Source organism: Epinephelus moara, chromosome 3 (genome assembly GCF_006386435.1).
Source record: "Epinephelus moara isolate mb chromosome 3, YSFRI_EMoa_1.0, whole genome shotgun sequence".
Lineage (NCBI taxonomy): Eukaryota > Metazoa > Chordata > Actinopteri > Perciformes > Serranidae > Epinephelus > Epinephelus moara.
In genome coordinates, this window is record NC_065508.1 from 19,128,212 (window position 1) to 19,149,377 (window position 21,166).

Below are 21,166 nucleotides of genomic sequence, written 5' to 3' on the forward strand. Positions count from 1 at the left end.
TCACAAACTGAATACCATATTTTCTTTTTTGTTTTCATTCGCGGTCTACTAAATTTATTATTGTAGCATTATGGATACAGGGACTTGAATCCACTATGTGCTTTAACTGTGGACGTATGCCAGACACATTAGTATGGCTTTTAAATAGAGTGTTGAAAGACCAGTGTGGATGTTAGCATCACCCTGGTTCCCTCCTCAAAAAACCAGTGGGATTTACTACTCTGGATTATCGCAGAAAGTCAGATCTGTGGCAAACAAAAGTATATAATACTTAATGTGTTATGTTCAGTGAGATAATCTCACAAATAAACACCACTTTTATCATTTTTGAAGCCTAAATTCAATTCACTTGTTGGCAACCACCTTTTTAAGTCACCTAAAGGCTTCAAAATTCACCAGTGGGTATAAACTGGTGTGTTTTATGTCATTAAACAAAATGTGAGTCTCTTAAGCTTGTGTTAACCACAGATCTTTTTTCAGGTATCTCACCAAAAACCCATTTAGAAAACCCATTGACTTCAAGACGAGGAGCGCTAAAATGCTAAGTCATTTCAGCATTTTAGGACTCATTCCTGTGCCACTCTATTAGATGTTTGGCTACTTTAGGTATATTTTGATACCGATACTTTGTACAGTGCTTCTAATTAAAGCAATAGCTTGGACTTTTTAAGTGGGGTTGTATGGGGTATTTATTGATAGTCAGTAGGTGTCGGTCAGCATGCCCCAGGTTTGGAAAAGCAGGCTGGAGTCTGACACAGAAGCTCAGCAATGAACTGCTTTGGAGGGGTTAGCGACAAAACATGCTGACCCTTCCACAGCAGTACATTGCCTCACTTCCATGTCAGACTACAGCTTTCTTCTCCAAAACTTAGGGCATGCAAACTGACTTCTGCTGTATGTAATATACTGTCTATGGATAACTAGCCTATAAAACCCCACTATCCCTCTAAGTAAAAATTCTTCTAACAGAGTATGTACACCGATCAGCCAAAACATTTAAACCACTGACAGGTGAAATTAATAACTTTGATCATCTTGTTACAATGCCGTGTTCTGCTGGTAAACCTTGGGTACTGGCATATATGTGGATGCTACTCCCAGATGGCAGTGCCCCCCGGTCCCGATTTGACCAAGCATCTGTGGGACATGCCAATACCCCAGACATACATCCTGGTGGGGCCTCAAGGGATTTGACATAGCTCTGACATGTCAAGATATGGACACAGGAAGTCTGGGGATACCCGGTTGTGTCTGGCACCAGGGCCTTCACAGCAGATCTTTTGAGTCCTGCTGGTTGCGAGATGAGGTACCAGCATGTCCTAAGGATGCCCGATTGGATTTGGATCTGAGGAATTTGGAGGCCAGGTCAAGGCCTTGAGCTCTTTGTCATGATCCTCGGCCATTGGCCACTGGGGAGTGTTGTTGCCATAAGGGTCAGTCCGAAGTGGTGTTTGGGTGGGTGGGGTGCGTCAAGTGGCATCCACATGAAAGCTAGGACCTCAAGTTTCCCAGCAGAACATTGCATTGTAACAAGATGATCAATGTTACTTCACCTGTCAGTGGTTTTAATGTCTTGTCTGATCGGTGTATACTCTGTGGTATTGCTACTTTTAGTTATATAAAATCTCTGAGTACTTCCCCCACCACTGAAATCAAACCATGTATGTAAAATTACAAATTTTTAAAAGATAATATTCTGTGTAAGAAGCATCATGTGATAAACTATCAATGGCCGTGTTTTTGAGAAGCACCCTGAACGCAACACCACTGCCTCTCACTCTCTGTCATATCGCGATAGAGAGCAACGGGCCACGGAGCTAACGCTGAGCAACATGGCGGAAGGTATGAGATTGTTTTTTTGACTATTTGGTCCACTCCCTTTTTATCATTGTGTGCTCGTTGGACTGTCGGACCAAATCAACCGGTGTCTCGGCAGTTTAATAAACAGTGAGCTGTCTGCGAGTGAAAATACGAAGCACTGCGACACTTGTCTTGTCACACTCAGCCTGTCTGTCGTTAGCTACCGTTGATGTTGCTAGCTGAATTTTACAGCTAACGTTACGAGTTAGCCGAACCGGACCAGATATGTTGGTGGGAGACGAATTATTGTTTCTAGACAGACTATTGGTTTGCTACAAAAGAAAACACCCTCATGTTAACTCACAGAATATACAGGTAATATAGGTATTACGGTTTTGGCAAATGTCAACGTCATGGTTCGCTTCAAACAGTCTATATTATCGCGTTAACGTTATAATATCAGTAACGGTTCTGTTCACTGTGGCTGTTTTGTCCAAGAAGGCACATTTTTAAGAACATAATTTAATATCAGTTGTATGTGGCACAGGAGACTGCACAGGACAGGGGAGTCGTCACCTGTTATGCAAGAAGTACTCTGATTTCTTTTACTGAAGAAGAAGCAGCAATGTCAGTGTATAAAGACTATAAATACAAGTTTGCATTCAATTTTTCAGTTAATTAAAAGTGCAGTAGTGCTTGCATCACATATATTCCCAAATTACCAAAAGCAGAAGTCCTCAGCATGCAGCGTAGCTCATTTCAGAACAATATTGGATTATAATTATTGTTGCATTCATGTGTTAATCACTTAAATGTTGCAGCTGGAAGCTTAATTACTTTATATTCTGCTGGGTCGTTTGTGAACCCTCCTCCACAGGAACAGTAAAGGTTTAATCCAAAACATTACATCATGATAAATGTGTTGATTATATTGTATGTTATTAATTAGAATCTGCAAAGTTATCAATTGAATGCAGTGGAGTAAAATATACAGTATGGTAGGTTTTACATATAATAAATTTGCTTTGGTGTCTTGGTACACAGCAAACATATTAAGAGAAAATGGAGCAAACAAGTAAAGTAAGTATTGTAAATATCAAGAGACTTAAAAGAAGAAATCTGCAATAAGAATATGAAAGAAGTAATAAAACAATGTGCACATTATATTGAGATAATTGGCCATGGCCAAGGGCACCACCTATATTTGGCCTGAACATAAGGGAATGCCTGCTGTGTGTTCCTCCTTAAGGGAAATCTACTTAATGCATTACGCAAATGCATTAGTGATGCCTGCTAAATCCTGCAAACGAAGGTGGATTTTTAGTATAGAATAAGAGTTTGTTCAGAGGCCGCTGGTCAGTTGGCCATAAGCTGTTGCTCCTCCATACCGCCCTTCCTGTGTTGAGCTGATCAGGTGGTTTTTACAGAAACACCCCCCCTCTGTTCCTCATGACATGTCTCTGTGCCAGTAACGGTTTATGAGGGAGGACAAAGTAACGTGCCGTCTCAGCATTCTGTGCTCAGTAAAACTTAACTGGTTTAAAGGAAGGAAATGGGCCTCAGTGAAACTCTGTGGAATCAAGGCTGAGACATGAAATTGTTTTGTAACCCTGTAGAAAGTGTTTTTCATTTAGAGGAAGAGGGAAAGGTTTGTCCAAACAAAAATACGCTCTGTAGAATCTGCCAGTGTCCGTTTTTAAGATTACAAAATTTGCATCCTGTTTTGCCTTACACAGGGGAAAGTTCTTTTTCTGTGCAACACAGGTGACGTGGGAAAATGTCACAAGAAATAGGCCGGTATTATGAAAAGTAAAAGTGGCTCAAGTCACATTTTGTAGGTGCAAATCCAGTTCACAACCTTCATTACATGTTTCTCCTTTGCCATAAGAATAATATTTGAACAACAGATAGTTTTGTAAGATCCCAAACACTCGCTACTGTTTATTGGAGCCACTGTACTTTGGACCACCTCTAAGGTGCTTCAAATGGTCCAGTTGTGACCTGTGTTCAGGAATTCATCTTTCTTACCACCTGCTTCTATCCCTGCATCTCGTTTTTATCCTCTGTCTGTCTCCCTTACCTTGGTGTGGAACAGAGGAGGTGGCCAAGCTGCAGAAGCACCTGGCCCTGCTCAGGCAGGAGTATGTGAAGATGCAGCAGAAGCTGGCCGACACAGAGCGGCGCTGTGCCGTGCTAGCTGCTCAGGCCTCTGGCCAGGGCTCCCCCAGCCCTGCAGCTGCAGACTCCTTCATCAGCCGCCTGCTGGACATCGTGGCCGACCTCTATCAGCAGGAACAGTACAGGTGAGGATCATAGTGGGAATGGATGGGTATGAGTTTTGTTTGCAGTGCTGCAACTGTTATTATGTAGTTGTATTACTGCTGTGGTGTGTGTTGCATGATACAACATGCCTTTGCTGCTACATTGTTGAAGTTGATGGGCCTGTCACACAACACCATGAAAGCCTGTGAGTGTAAATGGTGTTTTTAAGCGCTTTGATTGTGTTTTACTTTCAGCATTATTTAAGACCTAAGCCCTTTTCATACGGAACTAGTATTACCAGGGGACCTCATGTGATACACACACACACGCACACACATTGAAGTCGCATGCAGTGCATTTGCACGGGATAAGCAGAGCCTGTATTTTATTAAAATTAGCTGTCATTAAAGCTTTGTTATACTCGCCCAAGACACCATGGTGCGAGCCTCAGTAGATGGTGGCACTAGAGCTACGAGCATGCATAGAGGCATTAATGCTCAACACGTTGTTCGCAGTATGCTTCGATATGTAAGGTGGCATACAAACAAAGTATTCTTTGGATAAGGACAAAATCAACGAGTGTTACTAGAAGAGCGGTACTGTAAAAAGGCTGCCTGACAAATTAAATAAACACCAATGTACCTTCAAACATTGCATTTGTGTACTGTAACAATTACTGTCACTCCAAGTTGAAATGATTTTATAGCACTTTGTTTTCCCCCGGGTTTTTCCATGAGAACTTTTTTTCATTTTTTACCACATCTCTTTTGTTCTTCCCCACACACAACAATTTAAGGCCATTTGACTCTTCCTGTGGTCTCTCAATGAGGAGTTGTAGAGATGTCTTTACAGGCGAACTTGCTCTGCCAATCTTCCCTAAAAAGCTTCCATGTGAAGCTGAAAAGCGGAGTGCGTGGAGTCAGCACCTTGTTACAAAAGTTCAGAGATGCACGACCAAAGGCCACGACAAATTTTGGAGACTTCAATTTCAACACAAAAGGGGTGGTTACGTCATTTTCTGGTGAACAAATCTTGTGCCGGCGACACTATGGCAACCATAAGTTATCCTTTGGATATGATGATAATAGGCTATTACATAATAACTGTTGAGAGGTAGAAGACTGTTCCTTACCGTCATCGTTTGAAATTTCACTCTTCTGATTGATTGAGCTTGCATCCTCTGCAAATGGGTCTTCATGCTGTGTAGTAAGATGAATCACCTGCACCCCAAATATTATCACATAACGTCTCTGTTTGGCAAAATATGGCAGGTGATCTGTGGTTGAATTTTTACGAGACAAATTATAGACATGGCAGATTCACGTGACTAAGATCACAGATCTCTGCAGTTATTACAAAGTATTAGAAGTCCCCAGGTAATACTGGTCCTGTGCAGATGGGCTCTAGAATATTTCTGATATATGTGCTTGTTTTCTGAGAGATGGGTGTGTTGGTTTTGCAGTGATCTGAAAGTGAAAGTAGCAGGAGAGAGTCTCAGTGCCCATAAGTTTGTGTTGGCTGCTCGCAGTGATGTCTGGAGTCTGGCCAACCTGGCCTCCACCTCTGAACTGGACCTGTCTGGTGAGTGACGTCATGTTGTTAAAGAAGTAGCTTGAATTATCATGAAAATCCAGCTGCTACCTCCTCATGCTGTCAGTCAACATGTTTATAGATTAACTGAATATTTATTTTGGAGTGGATCATCACACAGAATGTCGAAGTCCATTGTCGGATAGACATCTGGCCCTTGTGCCTGTTTTCAGATAATCAGTAGAGCTCAGTAGAATTTATATAAATATGAGCAAATAATGTTTCTGCAGAGGGCATTCCACTTTTTTAAAATAAAGGAAAATTTTACGTGATCTTAAAAGTTTTCTAGTTGTCCAAAATGATTGCCAAGTGCGAAGTGTCAGTTTTCCATCTGTGAGAATTACAGCAGGTTAGCCATCGATCACTGTGTGTGAATTTCTGACTTTGTGACATGTTGGGTTTCCAGATTGCAAACCTGAAGTTGCCATGGCGATGTTGCGCTGGGCGTACACGGATGAGTTGGAGCTCACTGAAGATGATGCCTTTCTTATTGACTTGATGAAGCTGGCAAACCGCTTCCAGCTGCAGCTGCTCAGAGAGAGGTCAGCATGAGTCAGATACACTGACTCTTCATCTGTAGTTAGTGGCGGTGGCAGAGTCACTGTTTTTGCATAATACTTTATTGATGTACATGGCTTAACGGCTCTGAAAATCCATTTGTGTGCTGGGACAGGTGTGAAAAAGGTGTGATGTCTTCGGTAAATGTGAGGAATTGCATTCGTTTCTACCAAACAGCTGAGGAGCTGAATGCCACCACCCTGATGAACTACTGTGGGGAGATCATAGCCAGTCACTGGGTGAGGACCTTCACACAGTGTTTGTACATGTCCAACTAGACAACATAACATCAGCTTTGCTTTTTATAAAACCCCTTTTATTCAAACATGCAGCCCAAAGTGCTTCACACAACAAAATTTAAACAATACAGACAAATTACAAATAAAATAAAGAAATAAATAGTGCAGAGTGGCTAAGGTCAATGTTAAGCCCCGTTTCCACCAAGCAGTACAGTTCAGTTCACTTGAGTTTAGTACGCCTTTTTTTTCCATTTCCACTGTGAAAAGTTGTGGATGGTACCAATGGAACCGTTCTGTACCATCCGTATTTTTGGTCACCCTTCTGTTGGGGTACCTAGCACACAGATCTGGTACTAAAAGGTGGAGCTAGAGACCCTGCAGTCTGATTGGTCAATAAAGGACAGTCACTCTGCTCAGGGCTGAGTTGTGGCTGGTTTTGACGTTAACTGGTAATACTTTCTTTTGACTGGATCATGTGAACGGCATACACCCAAGTTCTCACTCGGAGAAAAAAATAAAGCATTGTGGAGCGTCGTTCCTGTGGGCTCCGGCAACACTAAACCCCTGAGCTTGCCTGAGAAGGACTAAATGCACAAACCCGCTATTTTTAAATATCCCATGGAGAGAGACTCTCACTGCAGCCTGTTTTATTTTGTCCTGCAAATCGTTCTGTGGACGATAAACGAGGTACAAACTTCCCTCTGTGTCACTGCTGATGAGGAAATACAGTGAGTGCTGGACGGAGCAGTGAGTGACAACAACCCCGCCCACATTTAAGAGTACTGTTTGCAGTGGAAACACTAGGGTCTAGGTACCATGTCTGAAGGGTTACTTTTGGTTCCAAAGGTACCATACCGATAGTGTTTGATGGAAACTGGGCTTTAGCTAACCAGTGGAGACTGACGGTTGTTCAATGGACACTATTTTTCTGTTCCATGTCAATGCAGCCAGCTGGCTATCTGTCATCACAGCCAATAGAAAATAAAATAAAAGGCAAGACATTTATATCACAAAACATTTAAACTTCACCACCTCTAAATGGATAGCACTTTAAAATGTGGCGCTAAAGCTCACTGAGTTAATGGAGTGCTGGACTCAAAGAAAAAAAGAGAAACTGACATCCGTAGTCCTGACGCATCAAAATCTGCCTTTGGTTTACTTTATTTGACAAATGTTCAAATACAGCTTTAAAAGAAATCCAGATATTGTAAGAGGTAACACAACAAAGTCCGGGACTTGTTTCCATCGTGGTTCTTGATCAGTCCTTTTACTGCACAACAAAATGGAGACAGCTATTCAACGATCAAAGCAAGAGACACACGACCACTATGCACCACATCCTAACATGACAGCCCCTCCACAGATAAACATGCCAACAATACAAATATGGACATTATTTTTAAAACCAGATTTTGGAGCAGCCTCTGTTTGACCATTTTCTTAAAGGCTCCATTATTGCACGAGGCACTTTGTTCTACTCTGTAGCACAGGATGGATAAAAGAAACCCATCATAGTGTGAATCTATAAATGCTCAGGTCGGGCCTTTGTTTGTGTGTGCCACTTCTGAATCACTTTTAACCTGCTGTGTTACTGCAGGTTAATCCTCTCACGCTCACCCTTTTTTACAGATTAATGTTATGTCCTCTCATCAGTGTGAAGTGTCCCATCATTTATGATACAATAAATCCAGAGAGGCCACAGCTCGGCAGTTTTCAAGGTTGTCTTTATGACTTAAATGTAGTAAATGTCTGTCAAGCGTCATCAGCTTCTGACACCTCAGTCTCAAACTCTGATAACTGCTGACTTCACCAAAGCAAAGAATTGTCCAGCTTAAGAGCATGTCGGCATTATTTTTAGGATTTTATCCTCTTTGTAAAAGCATTATTTAAGGAGTTTTGCATTGATATAAACATCAACACACATGTACAAACATCCTGGACTCGTACAGACATTAACATACATTGTATCCCTCCCTGCACAAAGGCTACATTCACATTAGTTTGTTTACTATTGCTGTGTTTACACCTAGTGTCCACACTACTTTGGCGCTCTGGAACCCCCAAAAACGGAGACTTTTGAAAATGCTGCTGACCTTGTTTTAGTTTGAAAACTTCGGAGCTGCGTTTTAGTCTGGAGGGACTTTTAAAAATGGTGACGCAGCCACTAACGTTTGCGTCCTGATTGGGTCTTATCAGTTACGATGCATAAGCCAAAACGTCATAGCTAGGCTTTTGTGTTTGGATCCAGCACAAAGATAGAACAGAACAATAAAATTTAGGCAAATTACCAAGCAATAAAATTTAGGTGAGAGAAAAAAAAGTGAAGAACTGAATTGAATTAGCAGAGAAAATAAATAAAATATAGACATAAAAGTTAATTAAAGAAATAAATAAAAGGATTCAGTGCATAACCATAAGCTAAATATGAAAAACATCAATCAGGTGGCGTGGTATATCAGACAGTCATTTCCTTTACTTATTCAGTAAATGGTGACCTCACTTTGGTAAACTTCTCGTAGCACCCACTCAGTGTTCGTCTTATTTCCGGACGTTCTGGGTGACACTTGTTGACGTTGCTGTGTTTCATCAGGATGATCTGAGGAAAGAAGATTTCAGCACCATGAGTGCCCAGCTGCTTTACAAGATGATCAAATCGAAAACAGAGTACCCTCTCCACAAAGCCATCAAAGTGGAGCGAGAAGATGTGGTCTTTCTCTATCTCATCGAGATGGACTCGCAGGTCAGCGTTAACCCTTTATTGACTGTCGCTTGTTACAGTGTAAACAGCACGGTAGAATAACAGTAAACAAACATTTTGTTTTGTTTATCCTTTGTTTTCAGCTTCCTGCAAAGCTAAATGAACTGGACAATAACGGTGACCTGGCACTAGACCTGGCGCTTGCTCGTAAATTGGAAAGCATCGCCACCACTCTGGTTAACAACAAAGCCGATGTGGACATGGTGGACCAGAGTGGCTGGAGCCTCCTGCATAAGGCCATCCAGAGAGGTGTGTAGGAGACACTATTACTCCACTCTGTGGCACCCTATAACTTTATTGTAGAGGTGGTGTCCAAAATAAACGTTTGGCTTCGCTGCTGAGTTGTTAATATACCTGCAGTGGTACCCATGTCAGTCATCCGTGAAGCTACACTAACCTGTATGAGAGGTGCTATGCAAATAAAGTCTGATTGACTGATTGTACAGACTTGGTTACAGTGTAAACACTAGATTTTGAAGTTGATACATGAAAGCATAAATTCTTCCTTCCACTTCCTCCAGGTGATGAGTTTGCCTCCATCTTCCTAATTCGACACTCGGCCCAGGTGAATGCAGCTACAGTGGGGGCGGTGGAAACCCCGCTTCACCTGGTCTGTTCTTTCAGCCCCAAGAAACACTCTGCGGAGGTGATGAGCGGTATGGCACGAATCGCAGAGGCTCTGCTGAAGACCGGAGCCAACCCCAACATGCAGAACAGCAAGGGCAGGTAGGTCACCGACCGGGCTCTGGTTTAATGAGTGTTATTGGACTACAAAGTGTAACCGCTTTGTCTTGTGTCATTTTTAGGACTCCGATGCATGAAGCTGTGGCATCAGGGAATGAGCCAGTGTTCAACCAGCTGCTACAGTGCAAACAGTGAGTCACATTCTGCCTTTAAATTGAATTAGTGAGTTTGTTTACCATTGTACATGACAGTTCTTGAATTTAAAACTATTCTCAAAAATATTCTCACGACCCGGTTTGAAGGCACCGATATTTACAAGATCATGTGACCCCAGTCATCATTCGACTCTGGAGATAATCCTGTGTGTAACCTGGTGTAATCTGTCCATCCTGTTAGGCTTGACCTGGAGCTCAAGGACCACGAGGGCAGCACAGCTCTGTGGCTGGCCCTGCAGTACATCACCGTGTCTTCAGACCCCTCAGTAAACCCATTTGAGGATGACGCACCAGTTGTGAACGGCACCTCGTTTGATGAGAATAGTTTTGCAGCCCAGCTTATCCAGAGAGGAAGCAACCCTGATGCACCAGACACAGCCACAGGTACTGTTTAATAACCTGTTTTTGCTGCCACAATGCTTTTAATCCCTTAAAAACATTTTCATCTTCATCTTTCTCCATTTTTTTCCTTGCAGAAAACTGTCTCATGCAGAGAGCAGCTCGGGCTGGCAATGAGGCAGCAGCACTTTTCCTCGCGACTCACGGAGCAAAGGTCAACCATGTCAACAAATGGGTGTGTATCAACATTGTTAATGAATACAACCTTGTGTGCAGGTTACTTTAAACAGTTAAAAAAAAAATAGGTGGTTCATCCTAATATGCCTCCTCGACTCCTCCGTCCTCTATCCTCGATCACTTGACCTGGCAATCGATTGTGACTCGCCGTCTTGTAGGGGGCTCAATAAGTTAAATGCACTCCGATAACTTAAATCATGAGATCTAGATGTTTTTCTTCTGTGTTACGAATAAAGATATTATCAATCCTTTGACCTTGTTTTAGGGTGAGAGCCCACTTCATACAGGGTGTCGCTGTGGCCTGGCGAGCCTGACAGCAGAGCTGCTGCAGCAGGGGGCCAACCCCAACCTGCAGACCCAGAAGGCTCTGCCTGATGACACCGTTGGTGTTGCTATGCAGACCCCCCTGCACATGGCCATCGCTCACAACCACCCAGATGTAGTCTCTGTCATCCTCGAGCAGAAAGGTCAGCATTTAGACACTTGGATGCCTGTACCTGAAATGCAAACATGGCAGGTGTGTTAAGTGATTTCTGCTTGATCTCACTATACATGAACTTATCTCATCTTTAATTGCTCTGTTGCAGCCAATGCTCTTCATGCCACCAACAACTTCCAGATCATTCCAGACTTCAGTCTCAAAGACTCCATGGACCAGACAGTGCTGGGCTTGGCCCTCTGGACAGGTACACAGCAGCATTACACCACCATACATAACCTCCTTACAAGACTGCATGGTGATCTGTGTATGTGATGTATAACATGTACAATGTGTCTCTGTCAGGCATGCACACCATAGCAGCTCAGCTGCTGGGCTCAGGGGCTTCTATCAATGACACTATGTCCACTGGACAAACCCTGCTGCACATGGCCATCCAAAGACAGGACAGCAAGAGCGCCCTCTTCCTTCTCGAGCATCAGGCGGACATCAATGTTAGGTAATGCCCGGGTTTTGAGCATGTAATGCCTTTTCTATTAATTTTCCAAAATGTAGAGAGATGAAGATGACACAGGAAGTGAAGGAGGTGGGGGGATACGACATGTAATTAAGATGCCTGGCGAGATTCAAACACGGGTCTTTGCTGTTTATGGTACCTGACTTAACCCCTCGGCCACCAAGGTATGGGACTGCTATTTACTGAGGAATACATTTTCTCTGTTTACCCATGTCCCAGTGATTATTGATAATTTCTCTCTTGTTACCTGCACGGCTCCAGAATAACTTTTATGAGTAGGAGCACTGTAGCGCCTAACTGAAAATTTTAGGAGCACAAACAGAAAATTTAGGGGCATGCCTTAAAACGTCCTGCTACACAGTTATTCACAAACAGTTATTCACAATTTTGTCCACTTTAAATTTAATCATAAACTAATACGCAGATAAAAAATATTATTTAAGAAATCCCTCAGTATCTAGTTAGGAATTTTGAGTGGAGACTTTTTAAATTGTATTTTTGTATCTTATGGCTCTCTACATATATATATATATATATATATATATATATATATATATTCTCCACTACCAGGACCCAGGAGGGACAAACAGCACTACAGCTGGCCATCAGTAACCAGCTGCCACTGGTGGTGGATGCCATTTGCACAAGAGGAGCTGATATGTCTGTGGTGGATGATAAAGGAGACCCTCCATTGTGGCTGGCTCTGGAGAATGGCCTGGAAGATATCGCGTCCACACTGGTGAGATAAATGCAACCAATTTAGAGATGATAGTACCCTCTTAGTTACTCACTGCTGGGTATTAAATGTTAAAAAACAGTATTTAAGATAAAATGAAATTGAAAGCAATGAAATGAAAGCTTAATTAGCCTCAGCTGTGGATGCATGTGGTTGTCTTGTTGGCAGCAAACATCCTCAGTCTTCTTAAGGATACTATAAATGAAGGAAAGAAGAAAGCAGTCTACTTGAGCATTACTGCGGGGAGGGGGACTGTTGTCTGATGGCTCTGTAGCATCCACTAGTGGCGGGCGGCTGCATGACAGTTAAGCGGCCTTGTACATGAAGAAAACAGTAATTGGTTTAACCGACTAATATTTCTGGTGCCGACTAGGGAGGTGGTGGACATTTATTCATTTAAACGTCTAATCTAACAAGTTCCAGTTTGTGATAAATGTCCGGATTCATAATAATTTGGTGAGTAGTGCCACCTCCTGACAATAATAGGAGACTCTAAGTGTCGTGCACAGATTCATATCAGCCTTATCCAAAACCTCTGAAGTGAACACTGATTGGTTCCAAAAAGAGAAAAAACGAAATGACTATAAACCACTGATATTTTATAAACCACTGGTATTCACATCTGTAGCACTTTGTCTGTGTTTAAGCCTTATTAAAGGCTGTACGTATGTTTTATAATAATTTTTTTTCTTGAGTTTTGACTGTTTTGAGTCATGTTTGTTCCTCTAAGGTCCGCCATGGCTGTGATGCAACATCTTGGAGCACGGGGCCCTCTGGCTGCCAGCAGACCCTCCTGCACAGAGCTGTTGATGAGAATAATGAGGTCTCTGCTTGCTTCCTTATCCGCAGGTATGCAAATCTCCTCACCAACAGTGTTTGGGAAACCTAATCCCAGCCGTAAATACACACGTTTGTCTAAACTGTGACTCAGTATTTATTATACAGATAAAAATAGAATCTTGTCTGAAACTAGAAACCTGTTGGGTTTTTTATGCTCAGTGTTATTGTGATATCTGTAGCCCCCTGTATTAACGTACTGTCTGCCTCCTGTGTGTAAATAGCGGTTGTGACGTAAATAGCAGCAGACGGCCAGGCCCTAATGGGGAAGGAGACGAAGAAGCCAGAGATGGACAAACACCCCTCCACCTGGCGAGCAGCTGGGGTTTGGAGGAGGTGGTGCAGTGCCTTCTAGAGTTTGGAGCTAATGTTAATGCACAGGTCAGTCCTGTCACATCAATGGGTCCACTTCTTTCTGCCATTACAGCATACAGCTAATAAGAGATTACTTAGTTGTAGTTGTAAACATGATACTGATACTTTTCTAGATTTTCTTTTCGTTTTCTTTTTATACATAAGGACTGTAGGAGGAAGCCTGAGGTTCAAAATTTTCATCACCAACTACCGCTTCTTTGTAATTGTTGTGTATATAATGATGATAAGAAAGATCTTGAACATGCTCTTTTTCTAATCACATGACCGTCCATTTCTCTTAGGATGCAGAGGGCAGGGCTCCCATCCACGCTGCCATTAGCAGCCAGCACAATGTCATTATACAGCTCCTCATTTCCCATCCAGACATCCGTCTTAACATTCGGGATCGTCAAGGAATGACCCCCTTCGCCTGTGCCATGACGCACAAAAACAACAAGGCAGCAGAGGCTATCCTCAAAAGGGAGCCAGGTGCTGCTGAGCAGGTAGTGCTGACATAACGCCACCAGTTTGTCTCACTTTATAAACATTACATACAGTTACATTAATCTCTCTCTCTCTCTCTCTCTCTCTCTCTCTCTCTCTCTAGGTGGACAACAAAGGACGTAATTTTCTCCACGTGGCTGTGCAGAATTCAGACATCGAAAGTGTCCTGTTCCTCATCAGTGTCCAAGCTAATGTCAACTCCAGAGTTCAAGATGCAGCCAAACTCACCCCTCTGCACCTGGCTGTCCAGGCTGGATCTGAGATCATTGTTCGCAACCTGGTATAAACAGAAAGAATCTCTCAGGCCTCTGCGTTTACTTTTTAAGCCAATTTAAGTGTTGTTGAAAGACTGATGCGGTTGTTGATGTTGTTTTTACTCTTCATGTTTCTGCTTCCAGCTGCTTGCCGGAGCCAAAGTAAATGAGCTGACCAAACACAGGCAGACAGCGCTACATCTGGCTGCCCAGCAGGACCTGGCCACTATTTGTTCTGTGTTGTTGGAGAACGGAGTAGACTTTGCTGCTGAGGATGAGAATGGCAATAACGGTACATTACATTCTTTATTATTATGCTTCAGTTTCTTCTGAAGATCTGGGATCGTTTCCCTCAGTGGAAACAAAACTTTTATTTACTTTCATTTCACAGATAAGAAACAATAAATTGTGAAGACAATAAAGCCTCGACAAAAATAGCATTTTAAGACTTGTGTGTGATTTATCCTGGCTTCATGTGAGCAGAGGAAATCTCCGCTTGTCGCTAGGCTAATTTATACAATGTAAAATGCCATAGGCTTGTGCTAATAACGTTAGCATGTTGTATTTGTTTGGAAAACGTGTTTAGTATAAGACAGTTGTTTTGTCAGTGAACCTTGTGAGTTGTAATGGAGCCGAATTATGTACCGTTACCTTTGTTAAGTGTTGCTGTTTTTCCTGGTTTTATATTAGAAGAGGAAAATATTGCTAGCTGCCAGGTCAATTTTTACAATGTAGAATGCCATAGGCTTGTGCTAATAACATGTATCTTGTATTTGTGGGGAAAATGTGTCCAGATAAAGACACGTGTTTGTTTGTGAATGCTGTGAGTTATAGTGAAGCTGATTTGTGTGTTTAATGCATGTTTTGAATCAACTAAACTTTACAGCACTTCACAGAAACCCTGCTGCTGACTAGTGTTTTGGAGGTGTAACTACAGAGTGACACAGACACACTACCGCACAAGCATAAATGCTCACAACGGCATAGGCGACGGCGTAGGTCTGCCGCACAACTATAAATCTCGCGTAAGAAAGGAGGCATTGAAGCTTCTTTCTTAACCATTTAGAGAATAGGGACAGCTCTTATCATGGCTGCTACTGAGAGACTTCTGGGTCATTTTTCTCAGTAAGGAACTCTCCTAAGCTACAAAGACTATTCAGCAGCAGCTCATATTTCAGTCTCTCTATCGTTTTGAAACTAAACAGTGGCATTATCAGTCCTTTGGTTGCCTCCCAGACACCTCGTTCTCTGTTATGTAGTTGATTATTCGTTGTTATTCCACCCCCCAACATACCACAATCCTTGTCAATAACATTTTGTCCTTTTGTCTGTCCTTCTTGTTGTCTCCTCAGCTCTACATCTGGCTGTGATGCAGGGCCGCCTTAACAATGTCAGAACCCTTCTCACAGAGTCCAACATCGACGCTGAGGCCTTCAATCTCAGGTGCGTTTAGTTTGTTTCACAGTTAACAACAAGATCAAACTTCTAAGTCACTACAGCAGCAACATTAGCGCCATGGAAGTCAGAAGCTTTTTAATATAACAGATGACCTTCTGTTCTGACTGTAATGTCTCCTTTACATGTTATTATACCTGCTCAGGGGTCAGTCACCAATGCACGTACTAGGCCATTATGGGAAAGAGAACGCCGCTGCCATTTTTGAGTTGTTCCTGGAGTGTATGCCTGAATACCCTCTGGACAAACCAGATAATGAAGGGAACACAGGTACTGTAGACAGCTTATTTTATGTTGTTGATTACAGTATACAAACAGCAGGCTGATATTAGTGGTACACTTGTAATAAAATGACTGTGACCTGTGTCTTATTGCAGTTCTGCTCCTGGCCTACATGAAAGGAAATGCTAACCTGTGCCGTGCCATCGTGAGAGCCGGGGCTCGACTGGGCATTAATAATAATCAGGGCATAAACATTTTCAACTACCAAGTTGCAACCAAACAGTTGCTCTTCCGCCTTCTAGGTAGGTTCTCACACGGTTATCTATCAGGCATTCACTATATATTAAAGGTCGAGTCCATCTGCCTTCATCTCTGTGTTTTTTAAATGGAAGTGTTCACTCAGTTTCACAAAGCTATGACCTTGGTTAGAGCACTGACAATAATTATAACTAAAAGGGATAGTAAAGAGTTTTTGAAGTGGGGCTGTATCAGGTACTTTACAGTCATTGTCATTCATAGTCGGTGTATTACGTACACTAGATGGTGGTCGGCATGCCCCCAGTTTAGAGAAGGGGACGGGGAAGTGAAACTGTTAAATTGCTCTTTTCAAAGCCACCAGACTCCTTTTGACAGAAAAAGTCATTTTAGGGCACCCAGTAGCTCAGTGGTTAGAGGGGGCGTCCCATGTACAAAGGCATTGTCCTTGCTGCAGTGGCCATGGGTCCGACTCTGGCCTGCGACCCTTTGCTGCGTGTCTCCTGCGTGTCTTGCTCATCTCCTCTCTCTCCCGCTTTCACGCCTAAGTCTGTCCTGTCTAATAAAAGGCAAAAAAAGCCAAAAAAAAATCTTAAAAAGAAAAAGTAATTTTATCTCACAGACCGCAGGAGTTGCTGGTCTTAGTCTACTAGTCAATTAAACCTTGCTACCCTCACTAGTCAGCGCCAGAATTACTAGTCCAATAAACTGATAATACCCAGAGGAAAAATGGGGGGAGTTTAGATCGGCATGCAAGACCAGTGGCTCTGATCATCAACGGCTTTCCCTCTCTATCTCTTTGACACACGCATACAAACTCATGGGTGGCTTGAGATGCAGCTGCTAGATGGAGACATGATCTGTTTGGAGTAGGGATGTTCCTGGCGACTAATTTTGACCCACATGATGTTTTTTTTTTTTTTAATCATTTGTTTAGATATGCTGTCCAAAGAGCCCCCTTGGTGTGATGGGTCCAACTGCTATGAATGTGTTGCCAAGTTTGGTGTTACAACACGGAAACATCACTGGTTAGTCTTTTTTATTATTCTCTCTGTTATTTCTCACGTCGTCCTCATCTTGTGTCAGACTGTGTGACTAATCCTGTGTCTCCTCCTCAACTCCAGCCGCCACTGTGGGCGCCTGTTGTGCCACAAGTGCTCTATAAAGGAGATCCCCATCATCAAGTTTGACTTGAACAAGCCGGTGAGGGTGTGTGACATCTGCTTTGATGTACTAACTCTGGGTGGGGTGTCGTAATGCAGCGGCCTGGATATCCTCCACCCTCTCAGTTATTCAGGCACACCAGGAGAAGGGACATCAGTAGCAGGACAGTTATGGACCATCACCTTTATACTATTTCAGTCTATGAAAAAAAACGTAATGTTCTAGAGGGACGTTTCAAATAGAAAGTGAAACATTGTCTTTTTGTTTCTGTTTTGATCTTAAAGTGGATATAAGACAGAAGCGCTCCAGCTCCATGACGGCTGGGCTCTTTGTTAATCAGTTTTCCAAAATGTTTGTAATTATTTGTCACAAGCAGGACGTTTCAATCCAATGATGAACATTTAAATCAAATCACAATTAGAGTTTTTTCTGTTCCTCTTCTCTGTTGCGATATTTCACCATCAGCAGCCTTTATGCTATGTGACCTGCCCAAAGACAAAAGTTCAATGCTACACAATGCTGTCAACCAAGAGCAGAGTAAATGTGTACAATTGCCCTAGATCACTTACAAGGACTGAACTATCAGCATGTTCTCTGTAATCTTTCATCTTTCACTCTTCTGTCACCCAAATTCTGTGTTGACCGGATAAAGTGGGACAGACGAGGAGGATTTAAAGGGAAAGCAGCTTTTGTTTTAAATAAATGAGCATCATCAAATGAGATCTAATCTAGTTAGATCCAGTATTATTACAGTGAAATTGTTTTACTTTACTGTCGGAGGTGAAAAATGGCAAAACTGGACGAGGATGGAATTCCTCATGAAACTGAGTTGTTTTCCACAGAAGCCTAAACGGCAAAGATTCAAACATTTTATTTATTTTTTTTCTCAAGATCACTTTGTCATTGAGGTCCTTATCTTGAAATAACATGTTTTCTCGAGATAACAAGATTATTTTGTCAAGTTAAAGAACCTTTTTATGTCACGAGATAATGACATAATTCATTTGAGATCACATCAAAGCAGTGTTTCGTAAATTAAACTCAAAAGGCCACTGTGTCTCAAGATCTCCACCAAACTTGACATGCCAAGCTGACATGCTTTGATTGGGCCGCCGATAAGGCTGAATCTTGCTTTAACGTATTGTTATATGATGCCATAGATGTGTAAAGAGAACTGGATACAGCTGTGGAGACGGGGCCTCGCTCAGGGCCTCGCTCAGGGCCTCGCTCATTCCTGTAAAAGTGGCGTATGAAGCCTAAAACGTTTGACCCAACACTGCTATTTCAGGCCTGGTCACTAGAATAAAATTTTGGCATTGTATGTTTCTACAAACCACAGATATGTTACAGTTGTACATTTTGTATGTGTCCCATCAAAGTTTCTAAAGTGAAGCAGTCCTGATAATATGAGCTGATTTTCTAAGACAAGATGGAGGAGACAGTGGACGATGTGACACTTAGGCAAAACAGCTGCCAAACTGCAGACCAATGTTCGTGCAAACAAAACATCTGCGAACATCTGTGGTATTTCTAGGCGTGATTGTGCCACTAAAACCTGGAATTTTAAGTCAAAACATGATCCCTTCCCTTAACCAATTGTTTTTTGTGCTTAAACATAACCACACTTTAACCACAGCGTCGTTGAAACATAAAGAAACATAGAGTTTCTTAACGCATTCTTAGATCATGCCATAGATGTATAAAGAGAACTGGATACAGCCTTGGAGACAGGGTGGTGCATGACGCCTTAAAAGTTCGACTTCCCAGGTATAAAATTACCCGGATCTTCTGCATCATTGGGCCCAAAGAGCAGGCGCAAGAGAGACTTTCCCTGGCTGAGCAGCTAACTTCCGATTTAGCCCTCCACTGACTTGAAACGGGGATGAAATTATTTAATTGTGCAGCTTTTCCAGACTTTCAAAATGTTAACAGACCAAACTGATCAAATCCTGACGGTGAAATGAGTCATTAGTACAGGTTTGAGCTCAGATAAATGTATCCACCCATTTACAGACATCTCAATCCGAATGTAAGTCCGTGAGGAAAAGTCTTTTTCAGTCCCATGGCGGACATAACCCTTCAGTTATAACTTCACTGTATGGCCACTGTGTAAAATTGGCTTCAAAGCCCAGCGCTATTCCTGGTGTATGGATGACACACGCTAATGTGTATTTCATCTATAACAGCAAGACATAAAGTAAGTTCAGCCTGTGTTAGGCCAAAATTGAAAAGAAATGTAATGTGATGATTTATACGCTCTTGTTCATCTGACAACAGCTGTTTTTGGACAGAAGGAACTTTTTAATAGTTCTAAAAAGCCCCGTTTGTTTTCTCTGCACCACAATAACTAGGAATAATCATAGTTCTTTTAACAACATTTTTAGGGACATTTTTTATCTCCTACTTGACAGTAGGTACCCTCCCAAAACAACTGAATCATGAGTGATGTTAAGTGTAAGGTGATTGGTCAAACACAGCCAATGGAGCACCGGCAACTCCTGATTTAAAAAAATGATCAGCCGTTAGCCATGTAAACAACAGCTCAAGAAGAAAAAATGGAAGCAAACATGACAAATGGGCAAATCCAGGCTTTACTGAGCATAAGTGTAACGTGGGAAATACAGTGTGATTTTGACTCATCATAGCTATTGAGTGGTAGACTGGCCAACGTCACGTCAGAGTTCCTATTGGCGGTGCGATTGCAAACAGAAAAAAAGCCCTTGAAGGCCTGTTGTTCTCAGGGGAGCTCCCTAGTGGGTAGTTCCTTTCTGGTAGTCCCCAGAACTGTTTAGTGCAATGGTTCCTGCAATGATACAGGCTTTAAATAGACGAAGCTACTTTATCTCGAGTTCACAAAGTGTTGTCTTTCTTGAGAAATGACCTCAGGAAAACATTTGGTATTTTGAGATGATGACATGTATGACTTGTGATCTTGAGAAAACAATATTAATTTGTTACCAAGGGAAGATGAAGGAAATAAAATGTCTGAATCCATGGCTGTTTGGGGCGACTGTAGTTTGTCTCTATGATTGGCACATAGTCTATCATGTATAGGCATCAGTCAAATTAAATGGAACTTTTTAACAGGTTGGGAAAATGTGACCTGAGACAGCCTATTTTATCACAAGAGGAATATAAATGTGGACCCCAAAACAAAATTCTCTCAACAATCCTCCTCAGTTACAGAAATGCCTGTTATGCCTATGCATGTCATTTAATTTGTAGTCCTTACACGCCATCGTCATAATCATAAATCATATTTCAAAACCAGTCACCAAATGATTACATTCCATTTTTATTATCTGCCATGAGGTCCTCGTTGGAAGTCTTGATCCCCACAATGTTGCCTCAAGTCAAGTCGTTGTCTTGACCCCATCACATTTAACGCTTCTTGATTTCTAAGCCTAACAGGTGCACTTTATCAAGATCACGACATTTCCGATCATTGGGGAGAATGTGGAGCAGAGGGACGGCCGAGTAGTTGGGCCTCTTTAAGTATTGTTAAATTGTACAGATAAATGTGTGATATTTTTGACCACTACAACTGTTTTGTACTTAAATGCAGTTTGTGCTTGTCATTGTGACAAACCTAAATCTTGCCTCTGTTAATCTTTTATGCACATTGTTTAATCTTTTATGCACATTATATTGTATCTGTATGCTCAGATATCTAGCCTGTCTCTTCCTGGTGTATCCTTTTAGAGAAAGGGAGGACAACTTTACATAAAGGTCATCAAAAACTAATGC

At 42.1% G+C, this 21,166-nt stretch overlaps 1 protein-coding gene across 1 annotated transcript; it reads left to right on the forward strand.

Annotated features, from left to right (window-relative positions):
- The first annotated feature begins 1,794 nt into the window (after positions 1-1,794).
- Positions 1,795-21,163, forward strand: ankfy1 (ankyrin repeat and FYVE domain containing 1). The gene is made up of 25 exons (XM_050041018.1): positions 1,795-1,842; positions 3,896-4,103; positions 5,525-5,643; positions 6,059-6,194; positions 6,326-6,449; positions 9,040-9,189; positions 9,291-9,456; positions 9,729-9,933; positions 10,014-10,082; positions 10,288-10,490; positions 10,583-10,680; positions 10,948-11,149; positions 11,270-11,368; positions 11,467-11,620; positions 12,209-12,377; positions 13,105-13,223; positions 13,436-13,592; positions 13,868-14,068; positions 14,173-14,349; positions 14,468-14,615; positions 15,676-15,766; positions 15,924-16,048; positions 16,156-16,302; positions 17,193-17,283; positions 17,380-21,163. The coding sequence occupies exons 1-25, from the start codon at positions 1,833-1,835 to the stop codon at positions 17,510-17,512; spliced, it is 3,501 nt and encodes a 1,166-aa protein (XP_049896975.1). The 5' UTR covers positions 1,795-1,832; the 3' UTR covers positions 17,513-21,163.
- The last annotated feature ends 3 nt before the right edge of the window (positions 21,164-21,166 follow it).